This window comes from Aquarana catesbeiana, linkage group LG11 (genome assembly GCF_042186555.1).
Source record: "Aquarana catesbeiana isolate 2022-GZ linkage group LG11, ASM4218655v1, whole genome shotgun sequence".
Classification (NCBI taxonomy): Eukaryota; Metazoa; Chordata; class Amphibia; order Anura; family Ranidae; genus Aquarana; species Aquarana catesbeiana.
In genome coordinates, this window is record NC_133334.1 from 218,476,097 (window position 1) to 218,497,135 (window position 21,039).

At 43.5% G+C, this 21,039-nt stretch overlaps 1 protein-coding gene across 1 annotated transcript in view; it reads left to right on the top strand.

Moving 5' to 3' along the window:
• Positions 1-4,115: 4,115 nt before the first annotated feature.
• NXF1 (nuclear RNA export factor 1) overlaps positions 4,116-21,039 on the top strand; it is a gene marked incomplete in the record, with an annotated part of 77,592 nt that continues 60,668 nt past the window's right edge. Inside the window, 1 exon segment of the mRNA XM_073605320.1 lies at positions 4,116-4,180. Within this exon segment, the coding sequence (XP_073461421.1) occupies positions 4,153-4,180 (28 nt within the window).

Here is a 21,039-nt window from a genome sequence, read left to right on the forward strand (position 1 = left end):
AGTCTACCCCTGCCATGACTCCTCCCCGCCTTCCCCTCCTGTCTGTGTGCAGGAAAGAATCACGCCCAAGGAAGAGAAGGTGGGTTCAGTCGCAAGCCATTCTGCGGTGCACTGTGTATGTGTGAGCCACTCTGGGCCAAACCCTTGATTCTCCAGGACGCACATCAAATCCTGGGACAGTCCCGGCGAATCCAGGACGGTTGGGATTTATGATAATTGCCATTCTGAATGGCAACCCATCAAACATATACAAAAAATGCACCAGTGCTATTTGGCACCACAAAGCAATATATGTGAATACCCTGTGCATTGTGGTGTGCTGCACTGTAAAAAATGGTCCAGAAGCATATTTTTGTGTGTTGAAGCTCCTTGAAAGTCCATTCAAAATGAATAGGCTCTCTAATGCTGCACACTTTAACACAGGAAAATTTGTGCATTAAAGTGGATGTAAACCCCAATCATGAAATCTGACCTGGGCACATATATCTGTAGTGTTTACTCATTTCTCTCCAAAGCACTAAGTCATGTGTCTTTCTGCTGCTTCTTTCCTCTGTTAGGCTGGATTCACACCTATGCAGTTTTAGTGCTTTTTGCATTTTGCAGATTTGCACTACAGCCCATTTAACATGGTTTCCTATGGAACACGTTCTGTAGTACAAATCTGCAAAATGCAAAAAGCACAAAAAATGCATAGGTGTGAATCCAGCCTTATGACCATGATAACTTCTGACAAGTTCTCTGACACAGGAGATAAAAGCAGCTGGAAATTTGTGTCAGGTGGGTGCGTAGAGATAGATTAGCAGAGAGCTTGTCTATTCACAGCACAGCTCTCCATGTTTCTTCATTCCTCTGCCTATGTGGAGGGGGGGGGGGTATGTGCCTTTCCTCCAATCAGCTGTCACACAGTGTTTACCAAGACTCCACACCAAGTGGTGGAACAGGAAGATGGGATTTTTAGTCTTAGGGTACATGGATGCATAGCAGCAGATTCAGAGAAGACTATACGTCCCATCACTCACTCTGTTGGCACACAGATATGAGGTCACTGGCTGCACGAATAATCACAGGGACGAACAAAGTTTAGAACACTGAAAGGTACGAAGCTTTCTGGTAACAGTCCATATCACTAAAGTAAAGAAACTACTTTTGGGAATCGGTGCGGCGCCGCAAAGTCGGCGTTGCACCAATTCGGACAGTTCCATTTCGAGCAATAGCCGCCGATTTGGCATGCGATTTGACATGACAAATCGCATGCCAAATTGCATCAATGTGAACCGGGGCTTAAAGGTAAAGAAGAGATTTGGGGTCTTTATGACTCCAGATCTCTTCATAAAAAGGACCTGTCATCTTTAGGGCCCTTTCACACTGCTGTGATTTTGATGTGATTTCAGGGAATTGTTGGACCAGTTCTAGGGACAGGCTGTCATATCCACATCCCTGAGAAATCCATTAGAACAAAATTGGAGAGAGCGCCACACCCCCATGAGGTGATGGGACTTTCCCGGATATGTCACTGTCTCTGAGGTAAGCACATACACAATCGATGATAATAAAATATGAATTTATTATAAAGTATACACAGTATAAAAACTTGTTTGGTAGCATTAGGCCATATACAAAATGTATAAATACCTAAGCATAATTATAGGGAGTTGTTCCAGTTCATTGCTAGTTACCAGAGTATGGCAATGATAAAATGCATAATTGTATATGGATGGTAAACGTCTAAGTATTCCTCAATCTCGGGTTCCGTGCCTCGCCGTCACCGTGTTATGCATCCCACTACCTCTCACTGTCACTTCTGCCTTTATAGGAAACGATCCTGCCGGAAATGACTGAACTGTAAACGGCTCACCGACGTCATATCCGGCGAGGGTGCCCCTGTGAAGAGCGCATGCGCCGAGCCATCAGTCGCGTCATAGACTGTGGTCAGAGAGCTACGCGCAAGTCCTATCACCTCATGGGGGAGTGGTGCTCTCTCCAATTTTGTTCTAATTGGTTATCTTTGGAAATCATGAGGAACGACTTGTCATGCGACTTTGCAGTCCCAAGTCGCAAGACAAGTTGCAAAAGTGTCAACGGGGCCTTATTTCTACTACAAGAGATGTTTACATTCCTTGCAATAGGAATGAAAGCTATCAAAAAAAAAATTCAAGGGACAGTAAAAATAAATAATAATTAAAAAAACAAAACAATTTAAAGCGCTCCATCCCTTCATGCTCACGTGTAGAAGCAAACGCATACACAAGTCACGCATGCATATGTAAATTGTGTTCACACCACACATGTGGGGTATCGCCGCAAACGTTAGAGTGAGAGCAATAATTCTAGTGCTAGACCTTCTGTAAGGCCCCTTTCACACGGGTGGACCGTATGTCCATTTTTCATCCTTCCGTTTTCGGATGAAAAACGGACATACATGTATCCCTATGGGATAGCGGATGTCAGCGGATGAACATACGCTGACATCAGTCTCCGCTATGCTCCGTTTCTGATGACGGAGGAAAACCCTACTTTTCCATCCATATGCGGATCGGATGAAAATGGACTCTACGGTCCGTCTTCATCCGATCCCCCATAGAGGAGAGCGGCGCTCTGACAGGTCGGTCCCTGCACAGTGTGCAGAGACAGACCTGTCATCTGCCTGCTCAGCGGGGATCGACGGAGCGATCCCCCGCTGAGCAAAGTGAAGCCTGTACACGGACACGTCCATGTGAAAGGGCCCTAACTCTAAATAGGTAACCTGTAAAAAAATGTAAAGTGCTGCCCATGGAGATTTTTAACCACTTTCCTACCAGGCACTTACACCCCCTTCCTGCCCAAGCCATTTTTCAGCTTTCAGTGCTGTCGCATTTTGAATGACAATTGCGTGGTCATGCTACACTGTACCCAAATTTTTTTTATCATTTTCCTCACACAAATAGAGCTTTCTTTTGGTGGTATTTAAAAAATAAATACAATTTTTGCCTTCACTGATGTGCGCTGAGGCGGCACTGATAGGCTGAACTGGTGGGCGCTGATGAGGAAGCACTAATATGCCGCACTTATGGGCACTGATAGGCGGCATTGGTGGGCACTGATAGGCGGTACTGATGGGCAGCACTGATAGGCGGCACTGACTGGCATCGCTAATGGGCTCTCCTCGCCACACACTCTGTCAGTGTGAGCCGATTACCAGCACTTTCTTGTTTACATGTGACTGGCTGTGATTGGACACAGCCGATTACATGGTTAAAGAGCCGTGGATGCGGCTCTTTACAGAGATCGGGGTTGCGCCATGTCCTAGCAACACGGCGAGGCCATGCACCCCATGCACCCCTGAAAGCGGCCGTTCTGGGATGCCGTCATATGACCTCGTTCCAGAACGACAGCCGCACCGCCCCGCTGTCATTTGACGGTGGGCGGGCGGCAACCAGTTAAGTACTATAGTGTCGCCATTCCACGAGCGTGCGCAATTTTAAAGCGTGACATGTTAGGTATTTATTTACTTGCAGTAAAGTCATCATTCACATTATAAAAAAAAAAAAAAAAAAAAGAAAAAAAGAAAAGGGAGGTTTATATTGTTTTTTCTATAATTCATTAAAATGTATTTTTTTTTTTTAAATTACATTTAAAAAAACGCTGCGCAAATACCGTGTGGTATAAAAAATAGCAATGATCATCCTTTCATTCCCTAGGGCTAAACAATATATATTTATATATATATAAATAATATGTTTGGGGGTTAGAAGTAATTTTCTAGCAAAAAAATATTGATTGTAATGTGTAAACAAAAAGTGCCACAAAGGCACAGATGTCCCCGAAAAACATAAAGAAGCGCCTGGAAACACTTTCACTCAATACAAATAACGGCATCAATGTGCCCGCATTTAGAAGACCACGCTAGACAGCTTATTGGAAAATCCCCTATAATAAAGGAAAGTCCACAGAAATCCCCGTATTCTAAGCACCGGAAAGGACACCCTGTACACAAGTTCTCCATTGCGGACATGCAGTGAGCCGCCTCTTCCCCTCTAGTGTTCGGCCTCCTGTCCTTGGCCGTGCGTCACTGGTGGCGGGAAGCTGTATGGTTGCCCCGGTGATTCGTGGAAAGGCTTGGGCGGGCTCTCCCTTCAGGAAGTGACGTAGAGACTGTATTCCATCGAGGTAGAGATGGCGGAAGGTGGCCGGAGTTATATTGGTGAGTGATTTGTTTAGTACGAATTACCGGTGACGGAGCTCAGAGGTGATTGGAGTCAGTGACTTGGGGTCACCGGACGTCTTGTAGTCCGTTCTGTGTGTGTAGGGCGGGGCGGTATATGGGGCTGGAGGCCTCTGGGACTTGTAGTGCCGGTCACACCTCTACAGGTGATGGATAGCTCGTCACTTAAGTTCTGCCTGCTCTCCAGAGATGAGACGACCCGCCTCTGATGATTGTACGTGGCTTCATATCCCAGCCGGCCTCCGTGTTTTACTACTTGGAGGGATAGGAAACAACGATTTCCCTCACCCCCCACCAACCGGTCTATCCGGGGCGTGCTGTGATAATGAGACCTGTTACTGGTCTTCTTATGTCAGCCATCAAATGGCCGGGGTCCTATCTGATCACATGGGCAGCCCTATGGCAACTGCAGATCCAATAGAAAGAAGCCAAGATGGCCGCTATCCTGGCTGTAAGGATAGGAGGGGTTAGTTCTGTAATGAACCCTAAAATGTTGTTTCTGAAAAAAATAAGTCAGCAGCTACAAATACTCCATTTGCTGACTTTTAACCAATAAAGTATAACTAAAGGCAAAACTTTTTTTCCGTTTTGGATAGATTGCCGATGGATTGGAACCCCTGTCAGGTTTTTTTTTTTTGCCGTTGGGAAGATTCACAATCTCAATTTGTCCTGTTTCCCATTATCATTGAAAGTAAACGCCAAACTTTTGGGTTGTCCCCAGAAAAGTAATAGAGGGGGAATCTTCCAATGGATACACTAGTTCTGGTGATCTGGGGGACACCCGAGGAATTCCCTTTAATCGCATGCCGACCAGTAGAGCTGAACAATTAATCGTTAAAAAAAATCGTGATCTCGATTCAACCCCACTGACGATCTCTGTTGGAGAGTTTGCCAATTGTTTCATATAACAAGTGGAGAGACTTCTTAGCTCACTCAGCTGTCAAAAGAAAACATCCGGGCAGTCTGCCAAGTTTTAGAAATAAACATTGTATAACTCTTCCTTCGATCAAAGGGAAACTTGTGTGTAAAGAAAAAAATCCAGGCAGTTTTTAAACATGTAAATGCAGGAAGTTTAGCCAAGTCTAAATCTTTTTCTGACACTTGTTTCTTAAAGCGGGAGTCCGGCGACCCATCCTTCTTTTTTTTTTTTTTTTAGGTCATTGAGACACTTTGCTAACCCCAAAATAATACTCACAGTTTGGGTGTAATATTTCCGCCTCTGTCTGTTTTCGTACTGAAGAATAACTTAAAAAATGTGATGCTGGCTGTTTCCATCTTGCTTGTGGGCATGTGAAGCCCACAAGCATTGATTTCCTGGATGCGGTGAATGCTGTTCATTCACAGCTTGTTCACACGCATGATCATTGTTTCCGCATTGAATCTTGGGAAGCCTGACACTAAGCTCCCAGGAGACAGTGCGGCGCCGGGGAAAGGCAATAAACATGGCTACTCCCATGGGAGGAGAGACAGGAAGTGCCACAATAAAGTACAATATAAAGGTAATTACAGCAATTAAAAAAATGTTCGTGCGGCATTTGAACATCTATGCAATTAACTGAAGGGGGTAAGATTATGTTAAAAATTTGAGTGGAACCCTGCTTTAAGTTAAAATCCAATATTTTTTGCTAGAAAATTACTTGGAACCCCCAAACACTATATATATTTTAGCAGAGACCCTAGGGAATAAAATGCCAATTGCTGCAATGTTTTGTCGCACTGTATTTGCCCAGCGGTCTTTCTAACGCAATTTTTTCGGAAAAAATACACTTCAATGAATAAAAAAAAAAAAACGGTAAAGTTAGCCCAATTTTTTTTTTGTTTAACCACTTCAATACCAGGCACTTAGACACCTTCCCGCCCAAGCCAATTTTCAGCTTTCAGCGCTGTCGCAATTTGAATGACAATTGTGCGGTCATACAACACTGTACCCAAACAATTTTTTTATCATGTTGTTCCCACAAATAAAGCTTTCTTTTGGTGGTATTTGATCACCTCTGCGGTTTTTATTTTTTGCGCAACAAATAAAAAAAGGCTGAAAATTTAGAAAAAAAACAAGTTTTTCTTTGTTTCTGTTAAAAATTTTTTGGAAATAAGTATGTTTTCTTCTTCAACGACGGGCACTGATATGGCTGTACTGACAGACACTGATACGGCGGCACTGATAGGCACCGATGACTTATGAGGTGGCACTCATAGGTGGCACAGATGGGCACTTATGGGTGGCACGGATGGGTACTTATTGGTGGCACTGACGGACACTGATGGGTGGCATTGCTGAGCATCAGTGCTAAATAATGGTGCCAATCAGTGCCCATTTGTGGGCACTGATTGGCACAGATTGGGCATTGACTGGGCACATGTGGATGGCCATGGGGTACATACCTGGCAATCCACATGTTGCCCCTCTCCCTGGTGGTCCTAGTGGCGATCCCTGGTGGTCCAGTGTGGTGATCTGAGGGGGGGCTGCGCTGATAAACAATCAGCACAGACCCCCCCTGTCAGGAGAGCCGTCGATCGGCTCTCCTCTACTCGCTTCTGTCAGACGCGAGTGAGGAAAAGCCGAACAACGGCTCTTCCTATTGACATTGTGATCAGCCGTGATTGGACACGGCTGATCACGTGGTAAAGCGCCTCTGCTGGAGGCGCTTTACCAAGATCGGTGTAGCGGTGTGTCAGACTGACACACCGATCGCCGCGATGCGCGTCGCGGCATGTTATCCTGCTGGACGTCATATGACGCCCAGTCAGGATAACTGAACCACCGCCTGGCCGTCATCTGCTATGGGCCGGGCGGGAAGTGGTTAAATGTGAAAGATGATGTGCGAGAATCGTGATCGTACGCCACGAGAATCGTGATCTATCTTCTAAGCAAAAAAAATCATGATTCTCATTTTAGCCAGAATCGTGCAGCTCTACCGACCAGCCGCCGCTGTTATACTGCGGCAACATGGCTCTGTTACGTGAATCGCCGTCATGGTACGTCAGTACCATTGACTGCCACTAGGGGGATCGTGCGTAAACCCCTCCGTGCCGATGCAAGTGCCCGGCAGTCTCAATCACCGCCGGGCTCCCGTGATCGCTCGGGGCACAAGGAGAACCTGGAAGTGTGTGTAAACAGTTTCCGGTTCTCTGGGGGGAGAACTGACAGATCCTCTGTTCATACAAAGTATGAACAGAGGATCTGTTAGTTTCCCTGCACTGTCCACATCCCCCTTCAGTTAGAACACTTCCTAGGACACATTAACCCCTTCACTGCCTCCTAGTGTGGACCCCTTCACTGCCAGTGACATTTTTACAGTAACCAATGCATTTTTGATCGCTGTATTAATGCCAGTGGTCCCAAAAATATGTCAAAATTGTCCATAGTGTCCGCCATAATGTTGCAGTCACGATAAAAATCGTGATCGCTGCCATTACTACTAAAAAAAAAAAAAAAAAAATATTAATAAAAATGCCATAAAACTATCCCCTATAGATGCTATAACTTTTGCGCAAACAATCGCTTATTGCGATTTTTTTTTTTTTTTTTTTTCCCCCCAAAAATATATAGAAGAATACGTATCGGCCTAAACTGAGGAAAAAAATGTTTTTTTTTATGTATTTTTGGGGATATTTATTATAGCATAAAGAAAAAATTATGCTTTTTTTTTTTTTTTTTTTTTTCAAAATTGTCGCTCTTTTTTTGTTTATAGCACAAAAAATAAAAACTGCAGAGGTGATCAAATACCACCAAAAGAAAGCTTTGTTTGTGGGGGAAAAAAGGACGATGATTTTGTTTGGGAGCCACGTCGCATGACCGCGCAATTGTCAGTTAAAGCGACGCAGTGCCGAATCGCAAAAAGTGCTCTGGTCTTTGGCCAGCCAAATGGTCCGGGGCTGAAGTGGTTAAAGTGGTTGTAACACCCCCCCCCCCCCTCCCAAAAAAAAATTCTGTTCCTTTTAACCACTTTTCAACCAGCTCACGCAGATAAACTGCGGCAGGTTGGCAGCGTTGTGCGAATACCCATACAGCGGCCTCGCAGTGTGAGCGCACCCGCGGGTCGGGCAGACTCGATATCCGCCAGTGACCCGCGGTCGCCTAGTACAGAGGCAGAACAGGGATCTGCCAGTGTAAACAACCGGATCCCCGTTCTGACAGGAGACATGATGAAGATCTGTTTCCCGTGATCTGTCATGTTCCTGGTAGCCCATTCCCCCTACAGTTAGAACACACCCTGGGAACACACTTAAAGCCTTGATCGCCCCTTAGTGTAACCCCTTCCCTGTCACTTTTACATTGATCAGTGCATTTTTATAGCACTGATCAATGTAATAATGTCACGGGTCAGATTTGTCCACTGCAATGTTGCAGTCCCGCTAAAAATCTCTGATCGCCGCCATTACTAGTAAAAACAATAAAACAAGTCCCTAAATCTATCCCGTAGTTTGTAGACACGATAACTTTTGCGCAAACCAATCAATATACGCCTATTACGATTTTTTTATAAACATTTTTTTACCAAAAAATATGTATAAGAATATTTTAACTGATGAATAAATGTGTAAAAAAAAAAAAATAAATTATATAAATTCAAAATTGTCGCTCTTTGTTTATAGTGCAAAAAATAAAGACTGCAGAGGTGATCAAATACCACCAAAAGAAAGCTCTATTTGTAGGTAAAAAAAGGACGTCAATTTTGTTTGGGTGCAGCTTCGCAACGACTACGCAATTGTCAGTTAAAGCGTCGCAGTGCCGTATCGCAAAAAATGGCCTGGTCATTAAGGGGGCAAATCCTTCTGGGGCTGAAGTGGTTAAGGCATGATTTTATAGCACAGTGCTTGTGCTGTGTAATTCGTCCCTTCCTATGTTGTAATATACCTGACTGATCCTGCCTGTTCCTGTGTCCCCCTGTCTGTGCTGCCTAAGGTTGAGCTCAGGCGTGTTCAACTCCATGCGCCTGCCAGGAAGCTGACACTCCGCAGCACCAATCACAAGTAATGAGACATTTCCTGATCTGTGCAGCTACGGATCAGGAAATGTCTCACTGCCTGTGATTAGCGCTGTGGAGTTGCAAACGCGCCTGAGCTCATCCTTAGTGCTGACCACAGTAATCATGGCTTCTGAGCCATGATACCGTGGTCAGTTTACGTGCCTCCGTCATTCCGCTCTCTGCTCTGAGTCTCTCCCCCCTCCCTGCCTGTAAGCATGAGAGCTGCTCTCCTCCCGCCACTATTCAGCTGCAATATGCAGCAAAAACTCTCTCTGGATTATGCAGGCATTATCTATAGCGTTTAGAGCTGCACGATTAATCGCTAAAAGAGAAGTAAAGGAATGTTCCCCCCCCCCCCCATCATTCTTACCTAGGTGGATGCACCATTGGTCCGATGCTGCATCTGTCCCCCGACACCTCTGCACTGAGAACCGAGCAATCGAACACCGCTGATCGCTCGGTTTTCAGAACTCCGTGAGTGACGGTCTACAGCTAGAGATAGAGAAGAGATACAAAGTAACATTTTGTTCTTGTAGATTTAAGGGACAATCTTTGCTCTGTAAATTAAGTCAGTTTAACCACTTAAAAATGAAACCTTTTTCTGACACTTGTTGCTTACAAGTTAAAACCTGTATTTTTTGCTAGAAAACGACTTTGTAGCAGAGACCCTAGAGCAGTGATGGCGAACCTTAGCACCCCAGATGTTTTGGAACTACACTTCCCATGATGCTCATACACTCTGCAGAATAAAATGGAGGTCATTGCAATATTTTATGTCACAATATTTGCGCAGCAGTCTTTCAAACGCAATTTTTTTGGGGGGAAAAAATACACTCCAATGAATTAAAAAAAAAAACTAAACAGTAAAGTTAGCCCAATTTTTTATTTTTATTTTTTTGTATATTGTGAAAAATGATGTTACGCCGTGAGAATCGTGATCTTTATTCTAAGCAAAAAAATCGTGATTCTCATTTTATCCATAATAGTGCAACTCTACTGTGCAGTCACACGATCCCCCTCCGCTCTTCTTCCCCGATCTATGGAGAGCAACAGGAGGGGCTGAGATTCCCCTGTGATGTCAGCCGGCCAACAGAGGGAAGTCACATGTCTGCACAGCGGCGTTGTGAGAAGGTATTTAGCTTTTTTTTTTTTTTTTTAATTAAAAGACTAGCAGGGATAATGCAATTAGCGGACCTCCAGCTGTTGCAGAACTACAAGTCCCATGATGCATAGCAAGATTCTGACAGCCACAAGCATGAGAGGCAGAGGCATGATGGGACTTGTAGTTTTGCAACAGCTGGAGGTCCACTAATTGCATATCTCTGGACTAAAGGTTAAATACCTTTTCTCACACTGCCGATGTGCAGTCACGTGACTTGTTGGCTGGGGGGGAATCTCAGCCCCTCCTGTTGCTCTCCATAGATCGGGGAAGAAGAGTGGAGGGGGGTCACGTGACTGCACAGTAGAGCTGCACGATTCTGGCTAAAATGAGAATCACAATTTTTTTTGCCTAGGATAAAGATTCTCGCGGCGTAACATCATCTTTTACAATAGACAAAAAAAAAAATGGGGCTAGCTTTACTGTTTAGTTTTTTTTAAAAATCATTGAAGTGTATTTGTTCCCAAAAAATTGCGTTTGAAAGATCGCTGCTCAAATACAGTGTGACATAAAATATTGCAACAATCAGCATTTTATTCCCTAGCGTCTCTGCTAAAAAAAAATATATAATATAATGTTTGGGGGTTCCAAGTAATTTTCGAGATAAAAATACAGATTTTAACTTTGTAAGAAACAACTGTCAGAAAAAGGTTTAGTTTTTAAATGGTTAAACTGCCCTTGTCTACACATTGAAGTTTATTCCTTTGATCTAAGAACAAAAAATTACAATGTTTATAGTTATCTACTAGTGTGGACAATGTTGTGAAAATCTTGTCAGGCTGCCTGTTTTTTTTTCTTGACAGCTGAGTGAGCAGAGAACTCTGCACTTGTTACATGAATGAATCGGGAAATTCTGCATAGGGATCGTGAGGGGGGTTGAATCGAGATCACGTTTTTTTAACCATGCAGCTCCACTGCACAGCTGCGGTGGGAGAAAAGGTTTTTTAGCCTTTTCATAAAAAACCTACTATAGTTAATGACTGCATAATCCAGAGGGGATACCAGTAAGTCACAATGTGACTTTACAAACACTTTAATTTGCAGGGATTTTCTCTCACTTCCTGTTTGGCTTTGGGACAGGAAGTGAAAGGAAATCTCCGCAATTGGACAGAAATGGTGAAAAATAATCTGACAGTGGTTATAACCCTCCCTTGCTCTATCCAAAAGGACAAAAAAAGTTTCGCCCATAGTTCTACTTTAACCACTTAAGAAACTGAAGGATTTACTCCCTTAATGACCAGGCCATCTTTTTGTGTTACGGCACTGCGTCGCATTGACTGCCAATTGAGTGGTCGTTGCGAAGCTGTACCCAAACAAAATTGACATCCTTTCTTTACCCACAAATAGAGCTTTCTTTTGATGGTATTTGGTCACCTCTGCAGTTATTTTTTGCGCTATAAACAAAGAGCAACAATTTTGAAAAAAAGTGTGTGTGTGTGTGTGTGTGTGTGTGTGTATATATATATATATATATATCTCAGGGCTCGACAAAACCCAGGCGCCAGGTCGCAATGGCGACTGGAAATTGCATCCTGGCGCCTGGGCTACACCGCAGCAGCGGTCTGTATGCCTGCAAAGTGCCTCCCCCACCCCACCTCCCCACCCCCCGCGGGTGCGCGGACTTCGGTCGGGCTGGCCAAAATTGAGGCCGTGGCTTTGCGGCCTGCTGGAGCGGGATACGCGCTCCTTTCTGCGTACCAGCGCCCTCCTCTGGTGGGCGGTGCTGTGATGAGCATGGCGTGCTCTCACTGCCCGCCTACCTCCGACATCATCTTCTCAGTTTGACAGCTGGGGATGAGGTTGCGGGCATGATCAGTCACCCGTTCCTTACCGCCGTTGTGGACAGGGAGTGCCACCTCAGTGCCCTCTGTCAGTGCCATCTCAGTTCTGCCTGTCAGTGTCACCTGTCAGTGCTGCCTATCAATTCCATTCAGTGCCATCTGTCAGTGCTGCTCATCAGTGCCACCTCAGTGCTGCTCATCAGTGCCATCTCAGTGCTCATTGGTGCTGCCCATCAGTGTCACCTCAGTGCTGCCCATCAGTGCCACCTCAGTGCTCATTTGTGCTGCCCATCAGTGCCCACCTCAGTGCTGCCCATCAGTGCCCACCTCAGTGCTGCCCATCAGTGCCCACCTCAGTGCTGCCCATCAGTGCCCACCTCAGTGCTGCCCATCAGTGCCCACCTCAGTGCTGCCCATCAGTGCCCACCTCAGTGCTGCCCATCAGTGCCCACCTCAGTGCTGCCCATCAGTGCCACCTCAGTGTTGCCCATCAGTGCTGCCCATCAGTGCCACCTCAGTGCTGCCCATCAGTGCTGCCCATCAGTGCCACCTCAGTGCCCTCTGTCAGTGCCATCTCAGTTCTGCCTGTCAGTGTCACCTGTCAGTGCTGCCTATCAATTCCATTCAGTGCCATCTGTCAGTGCTGCTCATCAGTACCACCTCAGTGCTGCAGATCAGTGCCATCTCAGTGCTCATTGGTGCTGCCCATCAGTGCCACCTCAGTGCTGCCCATCAGTGCTGCCCATCAGTGCCACCTCAGTGCTGCCCATCAGTGCCACCTCAGTGCTGCCCATCAGTGCCACCTCAGTGCTGCCCATCAGTGCCACCTCAGTGCTCATTTGTGCTGCCCATAAGTGTCACCTCAGTGCTGCCCATCAGTGCCACCTGTCAGTGCACATTAGTGCTGCCCATCAGTGCCACCTCAGTGCTGCCCATCAGTGCCACCTGTCAGTACCACCTCAGTGCTGCCCATTAGTGCCATGTAAGTGTAAGTGCATCAGTGCCACCTCAGTGCTGCCTATCAGTGCCACCTGTCAGTGCACATTAGTGCTACCTGTCAGTGCCACCTCAGTGCTGCCTATCAGTGCCACCTGTCAGTTCCCATCAGTGGCACCTCAGTGCTGCCTATTGGTGCCCATCAGTTCCAACCTCAATGCCACCTCATCAGTGCAGCCCATCAGTGCTCATCAGTGCCGCCTATCAGATCACATCAGTGAAGGAGGAAAAAAAAAAACGTATTTGCAAAATCTTATAACAAACAACAAAAAAGTTGATTTTTTTTTTTTTTTTTTTTTTATAATATTTTGGGTTTTTTTTTGCTTGGCTTCAGGCATGAGCAATTCTTATTGCCCGATGCCCCAGACATGCAGTTCTGGGCGCAGGGCAGAAGATTTAAAAAACTGGCTCCTAACTTTTTCAGCTGGCTCCTAGAGTCTAAGCAAATTTGTCAAGCCTATATATATATATATATATATATATATATATAATTTTTTTTGGTAAATTGATTGGTTTGCACAAAAGTTATCGTGATTATTATTATACAGGATTTATATAGCGCCAACAGTTTGCGCAGCACTTTCCAACATGAGGGCAGACAGTACACTTACAATACAAATCAATACAGGAGGGATCAGAGGGCCCTGCTCGTTAGAGCTTGTGTCTACAAACTAAGGGATAGATTTAGGGAGATCGTGCAACGCTGTACCCAAACAAAATTTATGTCCCTTTTTTTTTTTTTTTTTACCTACAAATAGAGTTTTCTTTTGGTGGTATTTGATCACCTCTGCGTTTTTTTTTTGTTTTTTTGTTTTTTTTTTTTGCGCTATAAACAAAAAAACTTACTTTATGCTATAATAAATATCGCCAAAAAAAATGTTAAAAAAACTAATTTCTTCATCAGTTTAGGCTAATATGTATTCTTCTACATGTATTTGGTAAAAAAAAATCACAATAAGAGTGTATTGGTTTGCGCAAAAGTTATAGCATCTACAAAATAGGGGATAGATTTATGGCATTTTTATTATCTTTTTTTTTTTTTACTAGTAATGGGGGTGATCAGCGATTTTAAGCGAGACTGCGACATTGCGGTGGACAGATCGGACACTTTTGACACTTTTGGGACCAGTGACCTTTATACGGCGATAAGCGCTAAAAATAGCCACTGATATCTGTATAAATGTCACTGGCACTAGGGGGCGATCAAGGGGTTTACTGTTCCCTAGAGAGGTGTTTCTAACTGTGGGGGGGGGGGCAGTGTAGTGAATGGAGGAGGAGACAGATCGCTGTTCCTAATCACTAGGAACAGCAGATCTGTCTCTCCTCCCCTGACAGAACGGGGATCTGTCTGTTTACATTGACAGACCCCCGTTCTGTCTCTCTCAGGAGCGATCGCGGGTGGCCGGCGGACATAGTATTTTATTTGCACAGTGGTTTTTCAAATGCAATTAATGCAAAAAACTCAATAAATAACCCCATTTTTTTGCTGCAGCACCACAGAAGGTTTTTCACCTTAATGCATAGAATGCATTAGGGGAAAAACCCATGAGGGTTTACAGTCCCTTTTAACCACTTACCGACCGCCGCACGACTATATACGTCCTGACTTTGAAGAGGGATATCTCGGTAATGGCAGCAGCTGCTGCCACAACTGAGGTATCCATCTCTTCAGGCAGCGGTTCGGTTAACGATAATGGTGGTCTCTGCAGCAGATTCGCCGCACGATCATCGTTATCGGCGGCAGGAGAGGGGGCCCCAGCCGCTGTCCAGCACCCTCCGCCTCTTACCGGAGCCGTCAGTAGTGGCGGAAGCGATCGGGACCTGTCCATGGCTGGGTATGGAGATGAGTGAGGCTAAGATGGCCCCCACCCGTCTCCATACCATAGCGGGGCGGAAGCGATGTCAAAACGTCACTTCCGCCTATACGTCTTAAAGGCAAATTTTTCTGTTGTCATTTTTTTTTCAAATGACAAATTTTTTTTTTTTTTTTTCTTTTATTGCATTTTAGTCTAAATAAGAGATCTGAGATCTTTTTGACCCCAGATCTCATATTTAAGAGGTCCTGTCATGCTTTTTTCTATTACAAGGGATGTTTACATTCCTTGTAATAGGAATAAAAGTGACCCAAATTTTTGTGTTTTTTAAAAACAGTGTAAAAAAAAAAAAAATGTTTTTAAAGCGCACAGAAAAGAACGCAAACGTGAGTAGCGCCCGCATATGAAAACTGGTCAAACCACACATGTGAGGTATCGCCGCGATTGTTAGAACAAGAGCAGTAATTCTAGCCCTAGACCTCCTCTGTAACTCAAAACATGTAACCTGTAGAATTTTTTTCAACGTCGCCTATGGAGATTTTTAAGGGTAAAAGTTTGACGCCATTCCACGAGCGGGCGCAATTTTGAAGCATGACATGTTTGGTATTAATTTACTTGGCGTAACATTATCTTTCACGATATAAAAAAAAATTGGGCTAACTTTACTGTTGTCTTATTTTTTTTTTTTTTTTTTTTTTATTCAAAAAAGTGAATTTTTTCGTAAAAAAAAAAAAAAGTGCGCTTGTAAGACCGCTGCACAAATATGGTGTGACAAAAAGTATTGCAATGACCGCCATTTTATTCTCTAGGGTGTTAGAAAAAAAAATGTATAATGTTTGGGGGTTCTAAGTAATTTTCTAGCAAAGAAACGTGTTTTTAACTTGTAAACACCGAGTCTGAAAAAGAGGCCCGGTCTTATAGTGGTTAAATCAGAGGATGGGTCTTGTCAGCTGTCTGAATAATCCTAATACAGAAATTCTGCATACAGGGAATGCGTCATACACATATACAGTATCTCACAAAAGTGAGTACACCCTCACATTTTTGTAAATATTTTATTTTATCTTTTTATATGACAATACTGAAGAAATGACACTTTGATACAATGTAAAGTAGTGAGTGTACAGCTTGTATAACAGTGTAAATTTGCTGTCCCCTCAAAATAACTCAACACACAGCCATTAAAGCGGGGTTCCCGCGACCATTCAACTTTTTTTTTTTTTTTTGTAGTCATTCATACACTTCCAAAATAATAAAGTAATACTCGCTGTTTCAGTTTTTTAAATCTGCTGCTGTCCGTTTTTCATTTCTAATAAGTGTTTATAAAAAGTGATCCTGGCCGTTCCCATCTTGCTTGTGGGCATGTGAAGCCCACAAGCATTGATTTCCGGGATCTGGTGAATGCTGAGCTCCCAGCATTCACTGATCTTTCCCGCACATGCTCTGTGTTTACGGCGAGCAGCGCCATAAGCTTCAGGGTTGCCATCACAACGGGCGGCGTCGTTGAAAGTTCCCGCCCCGTTGTGATGGCAACCGCTTTCGAAATCCAGCGAGAACTCACGGCAGGCCTCCACAATGACACGAGCTCCCAGAAGACAGTGCGGCACACGGAAAATGACGGAATACCCACAAAATACCCGCCCATATCCGCAGTGGACACATACAGGAAGCAGAGAAGGACATGACAAAAACGCAGGTACACAAGAAAAAAAAAAAAAAAAAGTTTCAGTTTTTATAACTGAATACATTGCTGTAATGTGATTGAGCAAAAGATGTAAAATAGGGTGTAACTCCGCTTTAATGTCTAAACCGCTGGCAACAAAAGTGAGTACACCCCTAAGTGAAAATGTCCAAATTGGGCCCAATTAGCCATTTTCCCTTCCCGATGTCATGAGACTTGTTAGTGTTTACAAGGGAGCGGGTGTGTTAAATTTGGTGTTATTGCTCTCACTCTCTCATACAAGCAGTTGATAACCTCCCATGGCTTCCAATACCACCTCTATGCTGATAACGCCCAGATCTATCTCTCCACTCCTCAACTTACACCCTCATTTTCCTCATGTATCACAAACTTACTGAGCGACATATCTGTATGGATGTATCACCACTTCCTCAAACTGCATCTTTTAAAAATTGAGCTTGTAATATTTTCTCCTTCCCGATCCCCTCCCCATGACTTTACCATTGAGATCAACAGCCCAACTATTGGTCCCCCCACACATGGCAAGGTGCTAAGTGTAATCCTGGACTCTGACCTCTCCTTCAGCCCCCACATCCAATCACTGGCTACATCTTGCCGCCTTAACCTCCGCAACATTTCCAGAATTCGACCCTTCCTAAATGGTGACACCAAAAAAACAACTTATTCAGGCCTTGGTTATTTCCTGCCTTGACTGCAACTCCCTCCTCACTGGCCTACCTTTACACAAGCTATCCCCCTTCAGTCTATTATGAATGCTGCTGCTAGACTAGTACACCTTATAAACCATTCTGTGACTGCTGCCAATCTGAAGCCTACCCCACCTAAGAACTGTACCTGAGTCACCTCCATCAGATCATCCCCAGCAGCTATTACCTTTTGTACCACCTCCCCCTCTGTATCCACAGTTACCCATTCATAGCCTTTAAAAACTATACAGATGAAAATAAAGGTTTTGCCATCCTAGTCAAAGTATTTTGTTGACTTGTTTTTTTTTATTTGATTAAATTAAGGCAGGATTCGCGTGTTAATGCACATTGGGTTGTCAACACACCAGAATGAGCATAAAACCTGGGCATACCGTATATACTCGAGTAGAAGTCGAGGCCCTAATTTACCACAAAAAAATGGGGAAAATGTATTGACCCGAGTATAAGACGAGGGTGAGAAATGCACAGCTACTGCAAGTGGAAAAGAGGGTCAACAATGCCCATTTCCATGCCTCACTGTGCCCATTTTCAGCCATAGGTCCCCCGAACTTCAAACTCGGTAGTTAAGGGTTCCTAGATGCCCCCTAGCTGCAGCCAAAATTTGGGGTCTCTGAACCCAAAGGGTCCCAAAATGACATTGCTGCAGATGGACACAGTTGACCGACTTTGGGGTCCAAATTTGGTGTGCAAACCCAGTGGAACTAGCACCATAAAATATCTAAAGCTGGGGTTTCTAGCACCAAGTGGCCCCGAGATACAGTGCCCCAAAAATCAGTTCAGAAAATGTTAAGCACTTTTCTGCAGCAGAGAATGACATTTTCCAAACCGGATTTTGGGCCACTTGGTGCTAGGAACCCCAGCTTTGGATATGTTATGGTACCAGTTCCACTGGGTTTGCACACCAAATTTGGGGTTCCTAGCACCAAGTGACCCTGAGATACGGGGCCCCAAATTCGGTTTGGAAAATGAAATTTTTTTGCCGCAGAAAAGTGCTTGACTCAAGTATAAGTCGAGGGGGCACTTTCAGCACAAAAAAATGTACTGAAAAACTCGACTTATACTCGAGTATATACGGTACTTTGTTTTTAGCAACACCGTGCAGCACATACACAGTAATGGGTTACAGTGCACTGAAACGCAGGTGTGGGTGGGGTGCACCAATGCATACAAAATATATAGGGTTAATCTTGCACATCCCATACCTTCACTGCAAGTAACACACTTGTTTGAAATGTTTGAAATGGACATATTCCAATTTTATTGCACTACTGAATTTAGCTGTTCAGGAAAAATGCAAAACATGAAATGTAGCAGATACGAATATATTTTTATTCTTCCATTTGTTGGCAATTTCAGGCGGTGTATTCAAATTTATCATGAAAAGTCACCAGCAAAAAAGCTTGCTGCTATCCGATCACAAAAGTCAATGTGAAATAAACACCACCATAATTTGAAAAGTCTGTTTAGAACCAAGTCTTCTGGTCTGAAGAAACAAATGATTTATTTGGCTACAGCTATCATAGGGAGATATGTGCATTCTAGTATTGTCCACATTTCCTATATTTTGTGTACTGTGATGCAGTGACAGTCATGTGAATTGTGTCTTTTATGGTACATTGGAAGTCCATTGCCTTCTGTGAGAGTATGAGACCTCATGGGCTGACTATTGTCAGCATGAAAAGCGAACGGAGTATAAGTGTGTTTAGCTGTGAAAGCATTTCAATGTGGTGTTCAGTTACGTGTCAATGCTGGCCATACTACTGTTGCCTTTTGTGACAAGAATGTGCCATTAGTTGGATCTTGTGATTAAACAATGGCAGCATGCTATTCCTCGTGTGTATAAGCTGCTGTCTTTTATATTTTCATAAAGCCCTTTATATAACACCTACTTATACAGATAAACCTTAGCTGCTGAGTCAGTCCAATGCACTCGAGTCTCTGACTGGTTCTGCCTGGTCCATACCTTCTGTAACATTCATGCTACTATTTAAATAATAATAAATCAAGTGATTCATAAACCAGTTATATAGTCCCAGGTTCTTTCATTAGAAATAAGTACTTGTAGGGAAGTCTGTTAATGGCAATGTGCTAAACCTGCTTTGAATTGTGGAGAAAAGATCATGAGTTGAAGACCTACATTATTATGCTGCTTTCAGTTTTCACTTTATATTATTCCTACGTGATTTCCATAGGTTGCAGACAACCCATGGGTTCTCTCAGAAGAAACATATGATTTGTACTGTAGTTGTTTTAGCAACCGATTCGGTGGCTCGGGTAGTCTCCTGTGTCTTCCACCTGACTTCAACTCCAAAGCTTTCATCATTTTTAGCTGCTCAGTGTCCTAGAAATATGAGAAAGTAACCAAAGACAAGCTGAGGCTTGTTTATATAATCTCGATCATGATACAGTAGTGAAGGCAGTCAAAAAGTGTTTATCTACTAACTCCAGAGCAAATATATTTTGTGTTACCCATAACAATTTAACCACTTCTGGCAAATGGACGTATCTATATGTCCTCTGGGTTCAGTGGCTCTACCAGTATCATGGCACCAGCTGTAGCCATGGACTTGGTACCCCCCCCCCTTTTTTTTTTGAGCCAGCCATTTTTAAGTCGTCAGATCACTTTTTACAGGGGGCTGCCCTAAGCCTGCTGCCTTTCCTGGGCTCTCCCGTTCCACCGGAGAGCCCAGGACTGATGTGAGCAGTCAGGTCAGCACACCAGAGGTGGAGGAACTTCTGTTTACCGATCATCTCCATGGTGTATGAAACCAGAAGTGACAAGGTTTTTATCACTTCTGGTTTCGGTTAGTTGTTTTGAAGCCGTTATCTGCTTGTAAAGCATCTGATCGAATCAATCTCTACTTGATCAGATGCTTTTAAGGGCAGAGGAGAGATCTGAGTTTTTATAGACCCCAGATCTCACAGTAAATAGCACCTGTAACTTCCCAAGCTATCACAAGGCTTGTGATGGTGATAAAATTGAAATTAAAGAGACTGTGTCCAAAAAAAAAATAACTTTAAATTAAAATGCTAAAATTAAAAATGAAAGCGCCCCCTGTGTTCACACGCAAATGCCACTACATATGTCGATTCTGCACACATATGTAAATGGTTATAATACCACATATGTGAGGTATCGCTGCAAATATCAGAGCGAGAGCAAAAATTCCAGTAAAAGAAAATATCCTGAAGAAAGTATGTATGAAGTCACCTTGGTATGCTATTGTAACTTTTATTGGACTTATTTAAAAAAAAAATATTGACACAAAAATGTATCCAAACCCTCCACCTAACACCATAATAACAACATTTAAAATTTTTAACATTTAACATTTAAAATTGCAACAACTACACAGGGCCCAGTCTACGCGGCAAATATGAATGAGAGCAATTATTCTAGCACCAGACGTCCTGTTTAACTCTGAACTGATTACCTGTAAAAGCTTTAAACGTGTTACCTTTGGATATTTTTAGATGCCATAGTTTGTCACCATTCCACAGGCGTGTGCATATTTAAAGTGTGACATGTTCAGTAATTATTTACTTGGCATATCGTCTTTTATATTTTACCAAAACACTGGGTATAATATTGTATTTGCGTGCACTAAAATTCATTAAAGTGTATTAGAGCTGCACGATTCTGGCCAAAATGAGAATTGCGATTTTTTTTTTTTTTTTTTTTTTTTTTTTTTTTTTTTTTTGCTTAGAA